General features: G+C 41.5%; 1 protein-coding gene and 1 pseudogene across 3 annotated transcripts in view; both read right to left on the reverse strand.

The window, feature by feature from the left end:
• The window catches only part of LOC129815209 (protocadherin alpha-C2-like), a 62,672-nt gene that overhangs the window by 32,400 nt on the left and 6,787 nt on the right, over nt 1-23,485 (reverse strand). Inside the window, exon 1 of one of the 3 annotated variants that reach the window (XM_055868763.1) lies at nt 12,787-15,321. The exons of the other annotated variants lie outside the window; for them this stretch is intronic. Coding sequence (XP_055724738.1) covers nt 12,787-15,162 — 2,376 coding nt within the window. The 5' untranslated portion in view covers nt 15,163-15,321. Of the gene's footprint in view, nt 1-12,786; nt 15,322-23,485 lie in introns of those variants that run through there. 3 annotated transcript variants of the gene reach the window in all.
• Nucleotides 15,530-22,249, reverse strand: LOC129868941 (protocadherin alpha-3-like; annotated as a pseudogene).

The raw sequence follows: 23,485 nt of genomic DNA on the forward strand, positions 1-23,485 counted from the left end.
CCTACTCTGCATCTCACAAAGACACAGCGGTTGGAACCAAAAATCTCACATTTTGATTAATCAGACCAAAGTCCACTGCTTGTGTTTCTTGGCCTAAGCAAGTCTCATCGTCATATTGGTGTCCTTTAGAAGTGGTTTCTTTGCAACAATTCGACCATGAAGGCCTAATTCACATAGTCTCCTCTGAACAGTTAATGTTGAGATGTGTCTGTTACTTGAACTCTGTGAAGCATTTAAATTTGGGCTGCAATCTGAGGTGCAGTTAACTCCAATGAACGTATCCTCTGCAGAAGAGGTAACTCTGGGTCTTCCTTTCCTGTGGTGGTCCTCATGAGAGCCAGTTTCATCATAGCGCTTGATGGTTTTTGCAACTGCACTTGAAGAAACTTTTTGAACATTTTCGGATTGACTGAAGAAATGATGGACTGTCGTTTCTCTTTGCTTATTTGAGCTGTTCTTGCCATAATATGGACTTGGTATTTAACTAAATAGGGCTATCTTCTGTATATCACCCCTACAACTGATTGGCTCAAACTTATTAAGAAGGAAAGAAATTCCACATATTAAATTTTAATAAGGCACCTGTTAATTGAAATGCATTCCAGGTGACAATCTCATGAAGCTGGTTGAGAGAATGCCAAGAGTGTGCAAAGCTGTCATCAAGGCAAAGGGTGGCTACTTTGAAGAATCTCAAATATAAAAAAGATTTAGATTTGTTTAATACTTTTTTGGTTACTACATGATTCCATATGTGTTATTTCAGAGTTTTGATGTCTTCACTATTATTCTACAGTGTAGAAAATAGTAAAAAATAAAGAAAAACCCTGGAATGAGTAGGTGTGTCCAAACTTTTGACTGGTACTGTATATCTACGTCAAGCACGTGACAATTAATATTACATTTAACCAACAACTACAACCGTACTCATTCTCCTATGGATTGAGAGATTGGTTTGTCTTAGTACAATAACCTGAACAGGACCTTACTCATACAAAACTAGCTGGTAGTGAACTATATACTAGGGGATAAATCCTGACTTGCACAGAATGTGGCAGCATATGAATGTAGCTGTTGAATTTCAGAAATCTACATCTTATACATAACCTCCAAGGTCAACTGGATTTATTATGACATAGTAATATAAACCAGCATGCCTTGAGTCAGTGTTTCTTTTTGTCTGTGTCTCTGCTGATGCATAACATGGTAAAGAGAACATCCCATCACACAGAAATTGTGGGGGATCAGTGACACGTAAAAAAGGTAGAACTCTACAAACAATTTCAAGCACTGAGGAGTTCTAATGGATAAATCTCTTGGCTGAGTAAGACATCTAAAATTGGAGCCTCCTAAAGACACTTCCAGAGACAACTCCCATCCTTCCCCCTTCCATCACCACCACTACACAGACAGAGGGCGCCAGTGAACTTGCTAGCAGCCAATGCACCCAGCTCGGCTTAGCCTGGTCTGCCACCTGCAGCCCTCCACAGAAACATACCAGCCAAGCCATGCAAAAGACTGACTGATAGAAACACTAGATTATCATGACCTGGGTCTTGCAGCTATAGAAATGCATAATAAAGAACATGCTATACATCTTAGAAGACAATGACATGACTAGAAACACATCACATACTTACAGCAGTGACATACTACAGATAATGGGATATCTAGGTGTAGCTCTTTGTGTGTTCTCTCTATCTATCCATCCATCCATCCATCCATCTTTCAGTCAGTCAGTCAGTCAGTCAGTCAGTCACTGTCTCTCACTCTCTCTCTCGTACTGATCTGTAATAATGTTATGCCCTTGGCTCTGTCCCATGACCTTTGGATGTGAGCAGACTAATGGATGAGGGTGGACTAATGATGGTTGTATAACGGTAGATAGATGGCTACGGATTACCATTTTTGTAAGAGGGATGCTGCTGCCTCCCCACTGGCCCTGCTGAATAATACATAAAGAGATGCATGACCGATAGAAGTGTTGACATTTGTGAATCATCTGTCCAAGCAGCACACAGGTGATGTGGCACGGAGAGGAGAGAGATGGCGAAGAGAGAGAGAAAAAAGGGTAATAGGAAGAGAATGGGGTAGGGTAGAACACAATACAAGAAGATGGGGGATGAGACAAGACAGAGAGAGACCTGCATGTGACAGTGTGTGTCTCTGAAGCCACACCTTTCCCCCAGCATAGCCCTATATCTGGCTTCAGTGGTGCAGTGGAGAAATACAGAGTGGAATATTACTGGCAGGCATCCTACACAGCCTGCAAGCCAATGTGTGTGCATGTGTGTGAGAATGCGTGTGTGTGACTCGGCATATTACATTACACACCCTCCTTAAAATGCAGTACTCAGTATAAATTAAACACAGATGTTTCCAAATATATCAGACTATAAATATGATTGTAAAATTCTTCCTGAATTCCCTTGGGCATTTGGAGCAGGCTCGCCTAATAAGATACAAACAAAAGAAGAAGGCATGAAAGGATATCCTGTCTCTTCTATTCCCTCTCCTCTCCTCTCCTCTCCTCTCCTCTCCTCTCCTCTCCTCTCCTCTCCTCTCCTCTCCTCTCCTCTCCTCTCCTCTCCTCTCCTCTCCTCTCCTCTCCTCTCCTCTCCTCTCCTCTCCTCTGTCTTTGCTGCACTACAGGGACTTGATTATCTCTCTTCCTGAGACAGCCCTACAGCACTACTAACTAAAGACAGACAAAGTTTAGAAACTCACCATTTTCGGGGACGCTATCTGAACAATAGTGTTAATATAGCATGGGTAATTGTCCCTGTGGCGCCCCAGAGCACCAGCAGTACGACTCCCAGAGAAATGTAATCTATCAGTCAACAGCTCAGGGAGTGGACTGGGGAAAACAAATCACACAATAAGAATGTACCATACACTCTCAATTTCAACTAAGACGGGATAAAAAGTAAGTGAAATATTGACATATACAGCCACTTTGTGAGATGTATCATCTCCGTGTGAGACACACTTCATCTGTAAGGTCAACAAGTGAAGAAATGCCTTAATCATAATCCTCATCCCAGCCACCCAACATAGAAGTGGGCTCTGTGTAAGACTGACTCTAGAAGTACTTACAAAGAGTTAGAGAAAAAAAGTGTAGAACACTTTTAATGAGATCCTGCTTCTATATGGTGATAGAAGACACTGTGAAATCTGTGAAAACAGAGAGAAAAGAAAGGGAAAGAGACAGAGAGAGAGAGAGACAAGGAGAGAGAGGGAGACAGAGCGAGAGAGAGACAGAGAGAGAGAGAGAGCAAGACGGAGAGAGAGACGGAGAGAGGGAGTGACGGAGAGAGAGAGACGGAGAGAGAGAGAGAGACGGAGAGAGAAAGAGAGACGGAGAGAGAGAGACAGAGAGAGAGAGACGGAGAGAGAGAGACAGGGAGATCCAGAGAAAGAGAGAAAGAGGAGCAGGGCTCTAGCCCAGGCGTGTCTCTCTAGGGAGCAAGGCTGCAGTATCGCTCTCAATGCAGCAGTGAGAGTGAATCCTCCTGCCTTCCACACATAATGCAGGTGGGATTGCTCCAGTGCTCCGGCTTGCAGACCCAAGACCCTCTAATCCATGTATCTCTCTCTGCCAGATGGGCCAGGCGGAACCACAGGCCTGACCCACTTACAGCTGGAGTCATCCATGTCCTCTGTCAAAGACTCATGCACAGCTGACCCATGGGATGGCATTACAGAAACATGCTATCATTACCTATCCTCAGTGAGAACCACAACACACAGTCAGAGCTGAGCTCAGTGGCATAGAGTGTAGGCAATTATAGGGAAATAATGCACTCTCTAGAATGCCCTTCATGCCAATCAGAAAGCAGTATTCAACAATGCCATGGTATAAGCTGAAATCATGCATTGATGTCAATGGGAAGTTCACATGTAAGTTTGAATTAATTGGATCAGTATACATAGTCACAGTCCCCTCTGGACCTTAGAATGACAGCTATATTATCTTTGTTCCCTGAGAGGCCATGACAGAATGGCTACACAAGCTGTGACAAACACAGACAGACCAAACACAGAGCATGCAAAGAAAGGTTAACATGATTATATAAAGGTTGACTTGTGAGTTAAACAGGCAGGCCGCACATCTGTGACTGTCTCTAAACACAGACCCATCCACAGTGGCCATGCACAGAGACGGGTAATGAGCATGGAATACCATAAGACTGAATCTATGACGATTAACATACATGATTAACTGCACACTGATATTGAGATTGTACTGTACTTAAGGTACTTGAGCTAATAACAATAACTTTTATATATTCACATTAATACCAATTCAAGTAGTTAAATGTGAAAGTCCATTTGAAGCTTGTGGGTGGAGGTGTAAAGGGCATCACTACCATTAGGAGCCTCTGTGAACCGCAGTAATGCACTGCCCTAGTTCATAATCACACAGCTAAATAAGTGACATACTAACCAAGTTTCCATCCAACCTTTTATGCTGTAAAGTACATGTTGGATAAAAATGTCATGACAGACCTGACAGAAACACAACATTATTCGGTAAACATTCCAAATGTAGACAAGACAGAATATGCTAGACAAGCTGGGATCTTTTGTGTCAGTAAAATTAATTATGCGAGAAATGGCTGTGGAAACGCTTTAATGCGCAAATACTGATATAATAACTATCATATTGAAATAAACTTGGAGTCATGAAAAGTCTGTGTGGGCCTCCCAATACTACTCGGGAAAGCATGCAGTTTGTTCGGGTACAGATTAAATCAATGATGATGAACTTCACATCCTGGTGAAAGTGATGCTATCAAGGGTCTTATTCTGGTGACATGATGATCGATTCTTGGCTGCCATTTGACAAATACAAATGATCTCGCTCTTTTGTCCATAATAATCGTATCATATAGGCTATACCCGCACTATATGTGTGAGCTGTTGGCTAAATGCTTCAGCATGCTTCAGTTCGGCTGGCGCCAAGCCAAACTCAGCTAAGCAAACGGAAAGAGAGATCTCGTAAAGTGCCTTAAAAGACCTTTGCTTGAAAAACTAGAAAAAAACGGCAATAGTACCTTGCTTCTACACCTGCATTGCTTGCTGTTTGGGGTTTTAGGCTGGGTAAGAAGGGCTTTATAAATAGATTTGATTGATTTGTCCATTTTGAGACGGTAGCCAAAATAGTCCGAATTAGTCTGAGATAACTCAAGAAACCTGTCATTAATTTTGCCGAGGAGATCTTAGTCAAGCAATATTACATCGAACTAAGATGTTTGGTGCAGTATTTCTCAATTAAAAAAAGGTGCATGAAAACGAGTCGCCTCTCGTTGAATGACAACAAATACTTTATTGAAGTATCCCTGCTGTTGACCAATCATCGCTGAAAGGACTTGCCTCCAGAAAATGTTTTGTGTTCCGAACAGTCGAAAAATCCCTCACTGAAGTCCAAAACAAACAAAAACGTCACAAAATGTCGTCATGATGTATGCACGACCTCTTCCGAACTGTTTTCACTGGTTAGCGTGTAGACGCCAAGACGACAATCGCTATATGACGCAAAACATTTTTTTGACAAAACCATTTAACTTTTATTTTTTTATCCGTACATAGGAATTTAACCACAAAAGTTATTTTTATGTCCACTACTTCATCAGTCACGGCCTTTTATCGGCAACAAGTCAATTTGATGGAAACATCTCTGGTGGGGAAATGTGCATATTGTTTTTATGCAGATTTTAGAATATTCGCATGAAAATGTGTTGCCAATTGGATGGAAACCTATTTATTCACACACACACACACAATAGCTCATTGGAGATCAATGGGAAATTGAGGATATAGCTAGGTTTCCATCCAATTTTTGTTTTCATGTGAATACTAGAATCCACATAAAGAAAATATGCATTTTTCCAACAGTGGTGTTTTTTGCCCCAAATGGACTTTGTGCTAATAAAAATCTGTGCGTGATGATGTCGTGCAAACGAAATGTACTTTTTCGATGAAGTTTTCATGTACCTAATAAAATATTATGTTCAATATGTTTCCATAGGATTTTCAACTCTAACAATAGTTTTGTCACAAAAGCCGCTGCGATAAATTGCAAATGTGCCTACTCTGGCTTTGGCACGTGTGCTCTGGCCAACAGATCTCAGATACAGTGCAGGTAGGCTGTGCAGTATAATCTATATTATGAGACTATTATGGATAAGAGCTAGAATATTTTTATTTGTCAAACGCAGTCAAGCATCGATCACCATGTCACCAGAATAATACCCTCAATATTTATTGGAAAGGAGCATCAAGATCACAGTTCACTTTCACCACCCTGTGAAGTTTCATCTGTAGCCTAATAAACTGTATGGTTTCCTAAATCGTAGTGGGAGGACCACCCGCCATATAATAACTTGACTTCAAGTTACTTAGATATGATGGTTATTATACTGTATCAATATTTGCGCATAAAGGCACAAATTTCTCACATAATACATTTTACCGACAGAAAAAGATCCCACCATGTCAAACGAACAAATGACCTGTTGGGATTTATAAAACTGTACCGAAACTTCCTGTTTCCATCACAGCTGTCATACATTTTTTTTATATATGGTATGACTTTACTCCCATAAAAACTGTGGATGGAAACTTGGTTAATGACGATATTCCCATTCATCTGGAACCAAACTGATTAAAGTTCAGTTCAGTAAAGTTCAGTAAAGCAATATAACCTTCAATATAATCGTAAAGCCTATATAAATGTGGAAAGAATGGAAAGGCTGAGTTTTATGTTGATCTATGTTTGACAAACAACAGTAAATTAGGAAAGTGCAGAATGCTGATGTAGACTTGTAGACTTGTTTACGTGCTGCTGTGCGGTTTGTTGCTAACGTTTCTTTGCTACCTGCCAACTTTACGGTTTTTACTTTTTAATTACCGTTTTATATTTTTTATTTTTCCCTCGGTCGACTTTTTTCATTCAACTTTTTCCCCCCGGACGCTTTATCTGGACATGGTTCTACACGACCTCCACCAGCCGAAGCTAAGCAGTAACATTAACATTATGCCTTCTAATTGCAGTCACTTATCTCATAATATACAGGAGAACCATAGCCATACTGCAAGCCCAGCTTCAGACGCAATCGTTAGGCAATGGTAATGTAAGTGTAGGGAACGATGAAACAGCGTCTGTGCCACCAAGAAGTACAGATAGTAGTTTAAATCGCCTCGCATAGTCCCAGCAGCCGGACAATTTTCTTATGGCTTCTGGGAGGAAATGCTGTAGGAATGATCTACCGGTGTCGCTCATTCAGCCGACAAACTTTCAACCGGTTCTCCCCATTAAGCAGCAAGTCGGAGTCAGAGGCCGAGCCTTCTCTGGTCTCTACTCCCGTTACGGGGTCTGAGACGCCGAAGCCTTCCACCAATAGCTCTGACAAGTTGAACACCATAGTCATTGGCGACTCCATTATCCGTAGTATTAGACTTTAAAATAATCATCCAGCGATCATACACTGTTTACCAGGGGGCAGGGCTACCGACGTTAAGGATAGTCTGAAGATGGTGCTGGCTAAGGCTAAAACTAGCGAGTGTAGAGAGTATAGGGATATTGTTATCCACGTCGGCACCAACGATGTTAGGATGAAACAGTCAGAGGTCAGGAAGCTCAAAATAGCTTCAGAGGGTAAATCAGCTAGAAAGATGTGTCGACATCGAGTAATTGTCTCTGGCCCCCTCCCAGTTAGGGGGAGTGATGAGCTCCACAGCAGTCTCACAACTCAATCGCTGGTTGAAAACTGATTTCTGCCCCTCCCAAAATATAGAATTTGTAGATAATTGGCCCTCTTTCTGGGACTCACCCACAAACAGGACCAAGCCTGGCCTGCTGAGGAGTGACGGACTCCATCTTAGCTGGATCTTATCTATGAACATAGACAGGGCTCTAACTCCTCTCGCTCCACAATGAGTTAGGGTGCAGACCAGGCAGCAGACTGTTAGCCACACTGCCAGCTTAGTGGACCCACTAGCATAGTCAGTGTCGTCAGCTCAGCTATCCCCATTGAGACCGTGTCTGTGCCTGGATCTAGGTTGGGCAAAACTCAACATGGCGGTGTTCGCCTTCGCAATCTCACTGGAACAAAGATCTCCATTCCTGTCATTATTGAAAGAGATTGTGATATCTCACATCTCAAAATAGGGCTACTTAATGTTAGATCCCTCACTTCCAATGTAGTTATAGTCAATGAACTAATCACTGATCATAATCTTGATGTGATTGGCCTGACTGAAACATGGTTCAAGCCTGATTAATTTAAATGAGGCCTCTCCTCCTGGTTACACTAGTGACCGTATTACACGCGCATCCCGCAAATTGTGGAGGTGTTGCTAACATTTACGATAGCAAATTTCAATAAAAAAATAAAAAATGACTGCGTTTTCTTCTTTTGAGCTTCTAGTCATGAAATCTATGCAGCCTACTCAATCACTTTTTATAACTACTGTTTACAGGCCTCCTGGTCCATATACAGCGTTCCTCACTGAGTTCCCTGAATTCCTATCAGACCTTGAAGTCATGGCAGATAATATTCTCATTTTTGGTGACTTTAATATTCACATGGAAAAGTCCACAGACTCACTCCAAAAGGCTTTCGGAGCCATCGTCGACTCAGTGGGTTTTGTCCAACATGTCTCCGGACCTATTCACTGCCACAGTTATACTCTGGACCTAGTTTTGTCCCGTGGAATAGATATTATGGATCTTAATGTTTTTCCTCATAATCCTGGACTATCGGACCACCATTTTATTACGTTTGCAATCGCAACAAATAATCTGCTCAGACCCCAACCAATGATCATCAAAAGCTGTGCTATAAATTCTCGGACAACACAAAGATTCCTTGATGCCCTTCTAAACTCCCTTCATCTACCCAAGGACATAAGAACTAAATGTAACCTTGCATAATAGCCTAGATGCAGACGCACCCCTAAAAACAAAAACATTTGTCATAAGAAACTAGCTCCCTGGTATACGGAAAATACCCGAGCCCTGAAGCAAGCTTCCAGAAAATTTGAACGGAAATGGCGCTACACCAAACTGGAAGTCTTGCGACTAGCTTGGATAGACAGTGCCGTGCAGTATCGAAGAGCCCTCGCTGCTGCTCGATCATCCTATTTTTCCAACTTAATTGAGGAGAATAAGAACAATCCAACATTTACTTTTGATACTGTCGCAAAGCTAACTAAAATGCAGCATTCCCCAAGAGAGGACTGCGTTCACTTCAGCAGTGATAAATTCATGAACTTCTTTGACGAAAAGATCATTAGAAAAAAAATGTAATACAATTAAATATGCGTATTTCTCCAAAGCTCAGTTGTCCTGAGTTTGCACAACACTGCCAGGACCTAGGATTAAGGGAGACTCAAGTGTTTTAATATTATATCTCTTGAATCATTGATGAAAATTGTCTAGGCCTCTAAACCTTCAAGCTGCATACTGGACCCTATTCCAACTAAACTACTGAAAGAGCTGCTTCCTGTGCTTGGCCCTCCTGTGTTGAACACAATAAATGGCTCCCTATCCACCGGATCTGTACCACTCACTAAACTCGCTAAAAGTGGCAGTAATAAAGCCTCTCTTGAAAAAGACAAACTTTGACTCAGAAAATATAAAAAACTACCGGCCTATATCGAATCTCCCATTCCTCTCAAAAAGTTTAGAAAGCTGTTGCGCTGCAACTCACTGCCTTCCTGAAAATTAACAATGTATACGAAGCGCTTCAGTCTTGTTTTAGACCCCATCATAGCGCTGACACTGCACTCGTGAAGGTGGTAAATTACCTTTTAATGGCGTCCGACCAAGGCTCTGCATCTGTCCTCGTGCTCCTAGACCTTAGTGCTGCTTTTGATATCATCGATCACCACATTCTTTTGGAGAGATTGGAAACCCAAATTGGTCTACACGGACAAATTCTGGCCTGGTTTAGATCTTATCTGTCAGAGAGATATCAGTTTGTCTCTGTGAATGGTTTGTCTTTTGACAAATCAACTGTAAATTTCGGTGTTCCTCAAGGTTCCGTTTTAGGACCACTATTGTTTTCACTATATATTTGACCTCTTGGTGACGTCATTCGGAAACATAATGTTAACTTTCACTGCTATGCGGACGATACACAGCTGTAAATTTCGATGAAACATGCTGAAGCCCCAAAATTGCACTCCCTGGAAGTCTGTGTTCCAGACATAAGGAAGTGGATGGCGGCAAATGTTTTACTTTTAAACTCGGACAAAACAGAGATGCTTGTTCTTGGTTCTAAGAAACAAAGAGATCTTCTGTTGGATCTGACAATTAATCTTGATGGTTGTACAGTCATCTCAAATAAAACTGTGAAGGACCTCTGCATTATTCTGGACCCTGATCTCTCTTTTGACGAACATATCAAGAATATTTCAAGGACAGCTTTTTTCCATCTTCGTAACATTGCAAAAATCAGAAACTTTCTGTCCAAAAATGACGCAGAAAAATGTATCAATGCTTTTGTCACTTCTAGATTAGACTACTGCAATGCTCTACTTTCCGGCTACCCGGATAAAGCACTAAATAAACTTCAGTTAGTGCTAAACACGGCTGCTAGAATCTTGACTAGAACCAAAAAATGTGATCATATTACTCCAGTGATAGGCTCTCTACACTGGCTTCCTGTTAAGGCTAGGGCTGATTTCAAGGTTTTACTAACCTACAAAGCATTACATGGGCTTGCTCCTCCCTATCTTTCCTCTTTGGTCCTGCAAAACATACCTATACGTATCCTACAGTCTCAAGACGCAGGCCTCCTTACTGTCCCTGGAATTTGAGCAAACAGCTGGAGGCAGGGCTTTCTCCTATAGAGATACATTTTTATGGAATGATCTGCCTATCCATGTGAGAGACACAGACTCGGTCTCGACCTTTAAGTCTTCAGTCGAGACAGACTTCAGTAGGTCCTATGATTGAGTGTAGTCTGGCCCAGGAGTGTGAAGGTGAACAGAAAGGCACTGGAGCGACGGATCTCCCTTGTTTCTCTTCCTGGCCGGTTCCCCTCTCTCCACTGGGATTCTCTGCCTCTAACCCTATTGCGGGGGCTGAGTCACTGGCTTACTGGTGCTCTTCCATGCCGTCCCTAAGAAGGGTGCGTCACTTGAGTGGGTTGAGTCACTGATGTGATCTTCCTGTCCGGGTTGGCAACCCCTCGGGTACGTGCAGCCGGGGAGATATTCGTGGGCTAAACTCAGCCTTGTCTCAGGGTAGTAAGTTGGTGGTTGGAGATATCCCTCTAGTGGTGTGGAGGCTGTGCTTAGGCAAAGTGGGTGGGGTTAAATCCTGCCTGTTTGGCCCTGTCCGTGGGTATCGTCAGGACAGTGCCACAGTGTCTCCCGACCCCTCCTGTCTCAGCCTCCAGTATTTTGACTGCAATAGTTTATGTGTTGGGGGGCTAGGGTCATTCTGTTATATCTGGAGTATTTCTCCTGTCTTATCCGGTGTCCTGTGTGAATTTAACTATACTCCCTCTAATTCTTTCTCTCTCTTTCTCTCTCTCATTCTCTCTCTCTTTCTCTGTCTCTTCTCTTGGGTGACCTGAGCCCTAGGACCATGCCTCAGGACCACCTCGCCTGATGACTCCTTGCTGTCCCCAGTCCTGGTCATGCTGCTGCTCCAGTTTAAACTTTTCTGCCTGCGGCTATGGAACCCTGACCTGTTCACTGGACGTGCTACCTTGTCCCGGACCTGCTGTTTTGGACTCTCTCTCTACCACACCTGCTGTCTCTAACTCTGAATGATCGGCTATGAAAAGCCAACTGACATTTTCTCCTGAGGTGCTGACCTGTTGCACCCTCGACAACCACTGTGATTATCATTATCTGACCCTGCTGGTCATCTATGAATGTTTGAACATCTTGGCCATGTTCTGTTATAATCTCCACCCAGCACAGCCAGAAGAGGACTGGCCACACCCCAGAGCCAGGTTCCTCTCTAGGTATCTTCTTAGGTTCCGGCCTTTCTAGGGAGTTTTTCCTAGCCACTGTGCTTCTAAATCTGCTTTGCTTGCTGTTTGCGGTTTTAGGCGGGGTTTCTGTATAGCACTTTGTGACATCGGCTGATGTAAAAATGACTTTATAAATACATTTGATTGATTGATTGATTGATGTTTTGCTATAGCTTGGTGGTGCTGAAATAGACCTATAGTATACCTTAGTACTGATGCTGCTGTCCACACCGGTGGTGCTGAAATAGGACAATACTATACATCAGTACTGATGCTGCTGTTCACCACGGTGGTGCTGAAATAGGCCTATACTATACATCAGTACTGATGCTACTGTCCACAACTGTATAAGCACTTTGTAACATCTGCCGATGTAAAGCTTTATAAATACATTTGATTTCATTTCATTTGGAGAACTCCCTTCACCCAGGTCTAAATTTAAATGAAAAAACTAAACCCTGCAGACACTAGGATGGATTGAGTTTGACAGCCCTGCTCTAAAGTACTAACACCACATATGATGAAGCAGCAGTAGCTGTTATGTGAAATCTGAATCACTTCACAATCGAAGACAATGTATAGGCTTACATTTACATTCACACTAATAATTCGATATTAATCTGACTATCCAAAATAATTGGACTATTGTGTGCATGTAACCATACTCAATGTCACTGTCAATAATCATCCAACAACATTTTTATAAAAGCCAAATCCATAAGCAGTGAATTAATTAAATAGACCCTCATTCTAACTGATCCAGTACTTATTGTGAATAGCAAAAAAGGCTCACCTTCTCACTATTTGGCAGAGTTCTTGTCCTTTGAAAAGTGTCTCCTCCATTAATACTGATCAGCTCACCATCAGCAGGTGGAAACGGCGTGGGGAAAACTACTACGTCACTCTTCATTGTGTCAGAGCTGAAACACACGTCATACTGCTGAGTAGATTTGGAGTAAGACCAGCTCCCGTCAGGGTGTGTAGTGATCATTGGGGCGCTGCACCTGCTGAAACTGCCGTCTGTCCTGTGGCATTTTACAACTATTAAACTGATGAGGCTCAGTAGAAATATCACTGATACTGACACAATGGCGACGAGCAGATACAGATTAAAATCTGAGAAACTCTCCTCCTTAATAGTCAGATGTCTGAAAGATGTCTGTGTGTCACCTGAACTTTCAACGACAACAAAATCAATAGACACAGTCGCAGACAGGGAAGGTTCTCCATTATCAGACACCAGAATGACCAACGGGTGAGTTTTTAGGTCATTGTCACTCATGAGTCTCTTAGTCCGTATTTCTCCGTTGCTAGTTCCTATTCTGAATAGATTGGTCCCCTTTGGTTCAGAGATGTGATAAGAAAGCAGCGCATTATATCCAGAGTCGGCGTCTACAGCCCTGATCTTGGCCACAAAGTATCCCGCTTCAGCAGAATAAGGAATGTTCTCAGAATTAACGGAGCCGTGGTCAGAATAGGGCGGGAGAATCACAGGACTGTTGTCATTCTCATCCTGGATAAAAACGTTGACAGTGACGTTGCTGCTTAGTGGAGGAACACCAGAGTCTTTGGCCTGAACTTGGAACTGGAACTGTTTTACTTCTTCATAGTTAAATGACTGTAAGCTGAATATCTCACCAGTTAGAGAATTTAAGTTTAGAAATGTTGACAAACGGGCATGTGTTTTGTTTTTTGATAGTGTATACGTCAATTGAGAGTTTTCATTGATATCCGAGTCATTCGCTGTCACGCTGCCAACACGAACCCCCACTGGACTGTTCTCCTCTATATACAAGTTCATTATGGGCTCCGGAAAGAGGGGAGCGTTGTCATTCACATCAGAAATGTGTACAGTAATAACACTAGTACTGGAGAGAGGTGGGGTCCCTTCATCAATGGCTTTAATAGTTATGTTATGAAGAGAGGCACTCTCTCTGTCTAGAGGCCCATCTACCACTAAAGAATAATAGTTCTTATAGGACGACTGTAATTTAAAAGGAAAATCTCCTATAATAAAAGCTTTGATGAGGCCATTTTTACTCCCATCTTTGTCTCCAATACTCAATGAAGCCACTGCTGTTCCTTTCTCGGCATCTTCTTTGACTGCAATGGCCAGGGATGTTATTTCTATCTCGGGTGTATTATCATTGATATCAAGTATTTCAATTAGGACTTTTGAATTGGCACTCCTTGGTGGATTACCCTTGTCTTTTGCTTGTACACGAATTTCAAACGCAGGGTTCTCCTCGTGATCTAAACTTCCTTTAACGGTTATTTCACCTGTGTGCTGATTGACTGCAAACAGCCTATGAAGATCCATTTCTCTGTTACCAATGAATGAGTATTCAATCTCACCGTTTGCAGCTTCGTCTATGTCTGTTGCGTTTATGATTAGAACTAAAGTTCCAAATGCAACATTTTCTAAGACTTGGACTTTATACAGAGATTTAGTGAAAATCGGGCTGTTGTCGTTCACATCTATCACATTAATTATTATCTCTAAAGTCCCAGATCGTGGAGGTTTTCCTCCATCAACAGCAATCAGTATCAGCTTAATCACAGCTTGTTTCTCTCGGTCTAAAGCTTTCTGCAGCACTAACTCAGCAGTCACACTATGCTCTCCATCGCTCTGTACATCCAGAGAAAAGTATTCATTCGGGCTCAGGTTGTAGGTTTTTATCGATTTATTGCCAACGTCCGCATCACCGGCAAGTGGTAATGGAAATCTTTCACCTAGAGAGGCATATTCGGTCATATTGATAACGTGAATGCGCTCTTGAAATGATGGCGTGTTGTCATTTATGTCCAAAATGTTTACTTCAATACGATGGATTCGCATGGGATGATTCATGATAGCTTCTACATCTATGGAGCATTTTATGGAGTTGGGGCAGATGGCATCTCTGTCAATTATCTCACTGACAAAAAGAACGCCAGTCTTCACGTCGACATCAAAATACCTCCGTTTGGATCCGGTTACTATCTGAATCTCTCTAGATTCTAGTTCCCTCACGTTAAGATTTAGGTCTTTGGCGATATTTCCAACAAATGTTCCTTTATCCACCTCCTCTGAGACTGAATACACGAACTGTCCGGAACACAATCCCCATGAACAAAGCAGCAGAAGACATTGTATCCCAACACGTCTTCTGTGGTCACACAGGTCCATGGCTGTACGAGTAAACGCTTATCCAAAATATACTAAAAGGGAAAAAATGAAAATAATACAAGCTCTGCTAATCCGTGTTTATACAACCCAAGTAATGCAGGACGCACAAGCGTTTCCTCTCGTCCCAAAACACACGACTGGTTTCAACTCCATTCCTTTTTTAGTATTCACATTAGTCCAGCATTATTCCTCCTAGAAATACTGTTCATGGTCAACAGCGACATCCTGTGTTGTATATACACAGCACAAATACTATTGACATAGCTGTTTCTTTTTTTTAACTAGGCAAGTCAGTTAAGAACAAATTCTTATTTTCAATGACAGCCTAGGAACAGTAGGTTAACTGCCTTGTTCAGGGGCAGAACAGGTTTTTATCTTGTCAGCTCGGGGATTTGATCTTGCAACCTTTCAGTTACTAGTCCAACGCTCTAACCACTAGGATACCTGCCACCCCTGTAAATATGCTATGTCTCTATTACACCACCTTGGTTCTTAATTATTATTTTTTAAACCAAAACGAACCCTTTACAGAGTACTAGTTCAAATAAAATGATGAAACTGTAACAATAGTGTATCTTCGACCTATAAACAAGTTGGTTTGGTCATGTGTGTGTGTGTGTGTGTGTGTGTGTGTGTGTGTGTGTGTGTGTAACAGTTTTGCTTCCGTCCCTCTACCTGGGCTCGCATCAGAGACCCTCTGAACACATCAACAACAGTCTCCCACGAAGCATTGTTACCTAACGCTCCGCAAAAGCCAAGGGAAACAACTACTTCACGGTGTCAGAGCAAGTGACGTCACCGATTGAAACGCTCTGAGCGCACTCCCGCTAACTAGCTAGCGATTTCACACCAGTTACATATGATTACACATGGGAATCGAAAACAATTAAGAATTCTGAGATATTGCAAACATGACCAAGTAGGCTACATTATGTAGAGTGAGAGACTGTCTAGCACATGAAAATATGGGGGGGAAATGAGTTACAAAACTACCCGTGACATTAATGAGACTGCTGATAATGATTTAACATAAAATCATGCGCAGATAATAACTTTACCGGTTGTTGCTTCTACAATAAACAACCCAAAACGTCATTTTGTTGACAGGTTCACAAATGAATCGGATAGAGAGGAATAGCATACGAAAGAAACATAACAGAGCAAGTAGCCGCCTATCGTTGTCCATGGTACTGAATTGAAGAGCCAAACACCTCATAAATTTAGAGCTGGATTTTACCTACCTAAAACCGTACCCAGACAACTTCAGCTGTCTCATCAAGTTAGGAGGGATGAACTCCAACAAAGTATGTAGAATTTGCGCCACAAGATAATATTTTGTCAGTTAAACAAAAAACGATAACAACGCAATGATAAAAAAACAGATCCCTTCTGAAAAGTTATCCTTCCTCACGTTCTCAATATTTGGCAGAGTGGAGTCCTTTGAAAAGTGTACCTTCCATTAATACTTATCAGCTTCCAATCAGCATCAGCAGGTGGAAACAGCGTGGGGAAACTACTACGTCACTCTTCAGTGCTTCAGAACTAAAACACACGTCATACTGCTGAGTAGATTTGGAGTAAGACCAGCTCCCGTCAGGGTGTGTAGTGACCATTGGGGTACCTTCTTAAACTGCCGTCTGTCCTGTGGCATTTTACAGCTATTAAACTGATGAGGCTCAGTAGAAATATCACTGATACTGACACAATGGCGACGAGCAGACAGAGATTTAAATCAGAAAAACTCTCCTCCTTAACAGTCAGATGTCTGAAAATTGTCTTTGTGTCACCTGTACTTTCAACGACCACAACATCAACAGACACAGTCGCAGACAGTGAAGGTTCTCCATTATCAAACACCAGAATGACCAACGGGTGAGTTTTTAAGTCATTATCACTCATGCGTCTCTTAGTCCGTATTTCTCCGTTGTTGGTTCCTTCTGAATAGATTGGTCCCCTTTGGTTCAGAGATGTGATAAGAAAGCAGCGCATTATATCCAGAGTCGGCGTCTACAGCCCTGATCTTGGCCACAAAGTATCCCGCTTCAGCAGAATAAGGAATGTTCTCAGAATTAACGGAACAGTGGTCGGAATAGGGCGGGAGAATCACAGGACTGTTGTCATTCTCGTCAAGGTTAAAAACGTTGACAGTGACGTTGCTGCTTAATGGAAGAACACCAGAATCTGTGGCCTGAACTTGAAATTGTAACTTTTTTACTGCTTCATATTTAAAAGAGTGCATGCTGTTTATTTCACCAGTTATAGAGTTAATGTTGACAATTGACGATGGCGATATATTATCACTTTTACTTTCCGATAGAGAATATAATACAGGCGCGTTTTCCATTTCATCTGGATCATACGCACTTACACTAACTATCAGACCTCCCACTGGACTATTCTCCTTTAAATACATGTTATTAAGATGTTCTGGAAATGGGACGGGTTGTCTTTTACATCAGAAATGTAACACTACAGTAACAACACTGGTGCTGGAGAGAGGTGGGGTCCCCTCTTTCGTATCAATAATACTGATGTTGTACTGAGAATATTTATCTATATCCAAGGGCCATCTACAACTTAAGAGTAGTGATTTTATAAGAAAACTGAATTTGGAAAGGAACCTTACCACTTACGTGACAATTCACAGTTCCATTTTTACCCCCATCTTTATCTGAGAGCATTACTAAAGCAACAGCAGCGCCAGACTTGGCATCCTCTCTTACTGTGCTCATGAGTGATGTTATTGCTATCTCTGGAGCATTGTCATTTATATCGACTACTTCCACCAACACTTTACAATGTGTCGTTTTTGGAGGTTGGCCTTGTTCTGCAGCCTGGACTCGTAACTCAATCCCAACGTTTTCTTCATAATCGACATTACCGTTTACTGATACATTCCCAGTATATGGATCAATAGCAAATATACTAGCTCGTTTTTCATTACTGTTGCCAACAAAATTGTAAACAATGTCACTGTTGATACCCTCATCCAAATATAATGAAGTGAGGTATAATATTTTGGTTCCAATCGGAACTTTCACTTTGTAGAGAGGTTTGCTGAAAAATGGATTCTTGTCATGTATTTCCATTACACGTACAATGATCTGTAATGTCTCGGATCGAAGGAGAAAATAGTCTTACCGAAATCCCTCCCCCTTTCTAATTTTCTTAATTTTGTGGCTAGAGTCAAATACTTTCTGTGGCACACATCAGAGTCAAATAATTTCTATAGAACAAACTTCACGTCAGGATAGGCAACCAAAATGAATAATTAATGTAGGTGTGTTATATTAAACATAGAAGAGGGAGTAAAATGTAGGCAAGCAATAAACATTTCTGAACAAGTACAAGTCAAATAAGACATGGGAGAGATGACGAATTTTGCCAAAGAGATTTATTAATAGACTAATAGACTTGAAACAAATAGCCAAACCGAAAACTGCAGACATTACTCGTGCCAGGGTATCAAACCGACATAAAAAATCTAATGAATCGCAGCCTAACGTGATCAGAAATCTCAACTAGCAAGCAAGTCGCAGTAATTAAGAATTGAGTGCGTGCACTTTCACGCGAAGGCGGGGCGATTCAGGCAAGGGGGGAGGGGCAATTCTGCACTACCGGAAAGGCCCATCACGATCCACGGACCTCCCGATTCTTCTGTAGGCCTAAATTGTTTATGATAGTTTCATTATATTGCAAAGTATCGTTAAGAATAATCTCTCGACTAGTTTACCGCGGTTCTGTTTACATACAGTACATCTCGAGTGCATTCTCGTCTCACCAAACTTGCTTGACTGTGCCTTCAGCAGTGGAAGTGCAGGAAGGAAGGAGGAACCTAATCAACACAATATAATCACGGTTTACGGCAACACCAAGTGTTTTTACTGTGTTTATTTTTTTTAAATAATAAATATGTATTATTTTAGTTATTCAAAAAATTGGTATCAACAGAATTGCAGAAATGGAAGCAGATTGATTTGTTTGGTTTGCTAAGCTAGCTGGCTAGCTAGCTATAGCTGTGTACTGTTTGCATTCAAAAGATGCATTCAGCACCACCCACGTCTAGTTTTCCCCACCCAAAGTGAGAGGACTGCAGTACGTATATGGCAGAAGGTGACGTTACAATGGACGGATGTGTGGGTGAGCTTTAAGTGCCAGTATTGGCAGCAGAAGAAGCATCTCCCAAGTGGGTGCTACACATCGATAGTGGAGGAGTCAACCAGTGACTACAGAGGGCTGGGGACTGAGAACAACATCAGGACCGGGTAGCCAACTTCAGCTCCACCACCACCACCATTAAACCTGTCATTATGGCAAAGGGTGGCTACTTTGAAGAATCTAAAATACAAATCTATTTTCATTTGTGTAAAACTTTTTTGGTTACTACATGATTCCATATGTGTTATTTCATAGATTTGATGCTTTTCCTATTATTCTACAATGTAGAGCATAGTAAAAATAAAGAAAAACCCTGGAATGATTAGGTGTGTCCAAACTTTTGACTGGTACTGTATATATATATAAAGTTGAAGTCTGAAGTATACATACACTTAGGTTGAAGTCATTAAAACTCGTTTTTTCAACCACTCCACAAATTTCTTGTTAACAAGCTATAGTTTTGGCAAGTCGGTTAGGACATGTATTTTGTGCATGACATGAGTAATTTTTCCAACAGTTGTTAACAGACAGATTATTTCACTTATAATTCACTGTTTCACAATTCCAGTGGGTCAGAAGTTTACATACACTAATTTGACTGTGCCTTTAGACAGCTTGGAAAATTCCCGAAAATGATGTCATGGCTTTAGAAGCTTCTGATAGGCTAATTGACATCATTTGAGTCAATTGGAGGTGTACCTGTGGATGTATTTCAAGGCCTACCTTCAAACTCAGTGCCTCTTTGCTTGACATCATGGGAAAATCAAACAAAAGATATCATGCAAGACCTCAGGAAAAAAATTGTAGACCTCCACAAGTCTGGTTCAACCTTGGAAGCAATTTCCAAACGCCTGAAGGTACCACGTTCATCTGTACAAACAATAGTACGCAAGTATAAACACCATGGGACCACGCAGCCATCATACCGCTCAGGAAGGAAACGCGTTCTGACTCCTAGAGATGAACGTACTTTGGAATGAAAACTGCAAATCAATCCCAGAACAACAGCAAAGGACCTTCTGAAGATACTGGAGGAAACAGGTACAAAAGCATCTATATCCACAGTAAAACGAGTCCTATATCGACATAACCTTAAAGTCAGCTCAGCAAGGAAGAAGCCACTGCTCCAAAACCTCAATAAAAAAGCAAGACTACGGTTTGCAACTGCACAGGGGGACAACGATCATATTTATTGGAGAAATGTCCTCTGGTCTGATGAAACAAAAATAGAACTGTTTGACCATAATGACCATTGTTATGTTTGGAGGAAAAAGGGGGAGGCTTGCAAGCCAAAGAACACCATCCCAACTGTGAAGCACGTGGGTGGCAGCATCATGTTGTGGGGGTGCTTTGCTGCAGGAGGGACTGGTGCACTTCACAAACTAGATGGCATCATGGGGAGGGAAAATTATGTGGATGTATTGAAACAACTTCTCCAGACATCAGTCAGGAAGTTAAAGCTTGGTCGCAAATGGGTCTTCCAAATGGACAATTCTTAAAATAAAGTGGTGACCTAAGACAGGGAATGTTTACTAGGATTAAATGTCAGCAATTGTGAAAAACTGAGTTTAAATGTATATGGCTAAGGTGTATGTAAACTTCCGACTTCAACTGTAAATAACATAAGGAATGCATAAAGAAACAAACAAATGCATCCAATGAACAACACTTTCTTCCTAAATTGAAGGTATTGCTTACCTTACCTTAGTGGTGTGAACTAGGGCCTACATCTAAATGTCTTTACAGTTTTCAGTTTTACATTAAGCAACTAAAAACTACAATATTCTGACAGGTTCATACCTTTATCTGTTAGAGGACAATACGACACAACTTTGATGCAGTTTTATCTAGAAAAAGTGAGCAAGAATGAGACTGACTAACCAAAGTAGCCACAGGTCGCTGTCCATGGTGTTGAAATGAAAAGCTGCTTGCTGCATCAATTTGGAGCAAAATTTTACCCAAACTATACCGTAGCCATTAAATTTGTCAAGTTAGAAGGGAACTTCCCTAAGTTTTTCAGGAATTTGAAAATGCAGCAATGATGTCAATTTTAAAAAAGCAATTACAAAGCAAAATCCTTAGAAAAAGTGATCCTTACCTTCTCTGTGTTGGAAAGTGTTCGTGTCCTTTGAAAAGTGTCTCCTCCATTAATACTGATCAGCTCACCATCAACAGGTGGAAACTGCGTGGGGAAAACTACTACGTCACTCTTCATTGTGTCAGAGCTGAAACACACGTCATACTGCTGAGTAGATTTGGAGTAAGACCAGCTCCCGTCAGGGTGGGTAGTGATCATTGGGGCGCTGCACCTGCTGAAACTGCCGTCTGTCCTGTGGCATTTTACAACTATTAAACTGATGAGGCTCAGTAGAAATATCACTGATACTGACACAATGGCGACGAGCAGATACAGATTAAAATCTGAGAAACTCTCCTCCTTAACAGTCAGATATCTGAAAGATGTCTGTGTGTCACCTGTACTTTCAACGACAACAAAATCAATAGACACAGTCGCAGACAGGGAAGGTTCTCCATTATCAGACACCAGAATGACCAACGGGTGAGTTTTTAAGTCATTGTCACTCATGCGTCTCTTAGTCCGTATTTCTCCGTTGCTGGTTCCTATTCTGAATAGATTGGTCCCCTTTGGTTCAGAGATGTGATAAGAAAGCAGCGCATTATATCCAGAGTCGGCGTCTACAGCCCTGATCTTGGCCACAAAGTATCCCGCTTCAGCAGAATAAGGAATGTTCTCAGAATTAACGGAGCCGTGATCAGAATAGGGCGGGAGAATCACAGGACTGTTGTCATTCTCATCCTGGATAAAAACGTTGACAGTGACGTTGCTGCTTAGTGGAGGAACACCAGAGTCTGTGGCCTGAACTTGGAACTGGAACTGTTTTACTTCTTCATAGTTAAATGACTGCATGCTATATATCTCACCTGTTAAAGAGTTTATGTTTATCATTGTAGACAAGGGTATTGCATTAAAGCCTTCTAAAAATGAATAAGACAACTGAGCATTTTCATTTATGTCTAAATCATTCGCAGTCAAGCTGGCAATATGACCCCCAACTGGACTGTTTTCTTTTAAATTCACCATTATGGGCTCTGAAAAGCGAGGCGCATTGTCATTCACATCAGAAATGTGCACACTAATAACTCTAGTGCTGGAGAGAGGTGGAGATCCTTCATCTGTTGCAACAATGGTTACATTATACATTGAAACAAGTTCTCTGTCTAGTGGCCCATTAACTAATACAGAATAGTAATTATTATTTGAAGACTGCAACTTGAAAGGACCAGAACCTGCAATGTTACACTGAACTACTCCATTCTTACCCCCATCTTTGTCAGTGACTGTGACTAAGGCAACAGCTGTGCCTGTTTTCACATCCTCGCGAAAAGTGTCAATGAGTGACGTCACTGATATTTCTGGAGTGTTATAATTCTCAACAATAACTTCAACTAAGACTTTACAACGTGTACTCCTAGGTGGAATACCCTTGTCTTTTGCTTGGACTCTTAACTCAATTGCAGCATTTTGTTCATGGTCAATCACTCCCTTTACCTCAATCACCCCTGTCTCAGGAACGATAGAGAATAGAGCTTCGTTTTCAGGCCCATATCCAACTAGAGAATATATTACTTCACCATTTACTCCTTCATCTATATCCGAAGCAAGAAGAGAAGTGACTCTTTTTCCTACCGGCGAATTTTCATTCACTTTCACTTTGTAAAGAGGTTTGCTGAAAATTGGATTATTGTCATTTATATCCATAACGTTTACCACTATCTGTAACGTCCCTGATCGAGGAGGGTTTCCTCCATCAACAGCAGTCAGTGTCAGCTGGATCACAGCCTGTTTCTCTCGGTCTAAAGCTTTCTTTAGCACTAATTCCGCAGACACACTCTGCTCTCCACCGCTCTGTACATCAAGAGAGAAGTGTTCATTTGGACTCAGCTTGTAGCTGTTTACCGAGTTACTACCAACATCTGGATCTTTTGCAATTGGTAAGAGGAATTTGTCTCCTAAAATAGCTATCTCTGTAATATTCATTGTAAGTATATTACCTGAGAAAAATGGTGCGTTGTCATTTGTATCCAAAATCTCTATCTCGATCCGATAAAGACTATGCGGGTTTTGTGCTAGGGCCTCTAAATT

The sequence above is a fragment of the Salvelinus fontinalis genome, chromosome 2 (genome assembly GCF_029448725.1).
Source record: "Salvelinus fontinalis isolate EN_2023a chromosome 2, ASM2944872v1, whole genome shotgun sequence".
In the NCBI taxonomy this organism is placed as follows: domain Eukaryota; kingdom Metazoa; phylum Chordata; class Actinopteri; order Salmoniformes; family Salmonidae; genus Salvelinus; species Salvelinus fontinalis.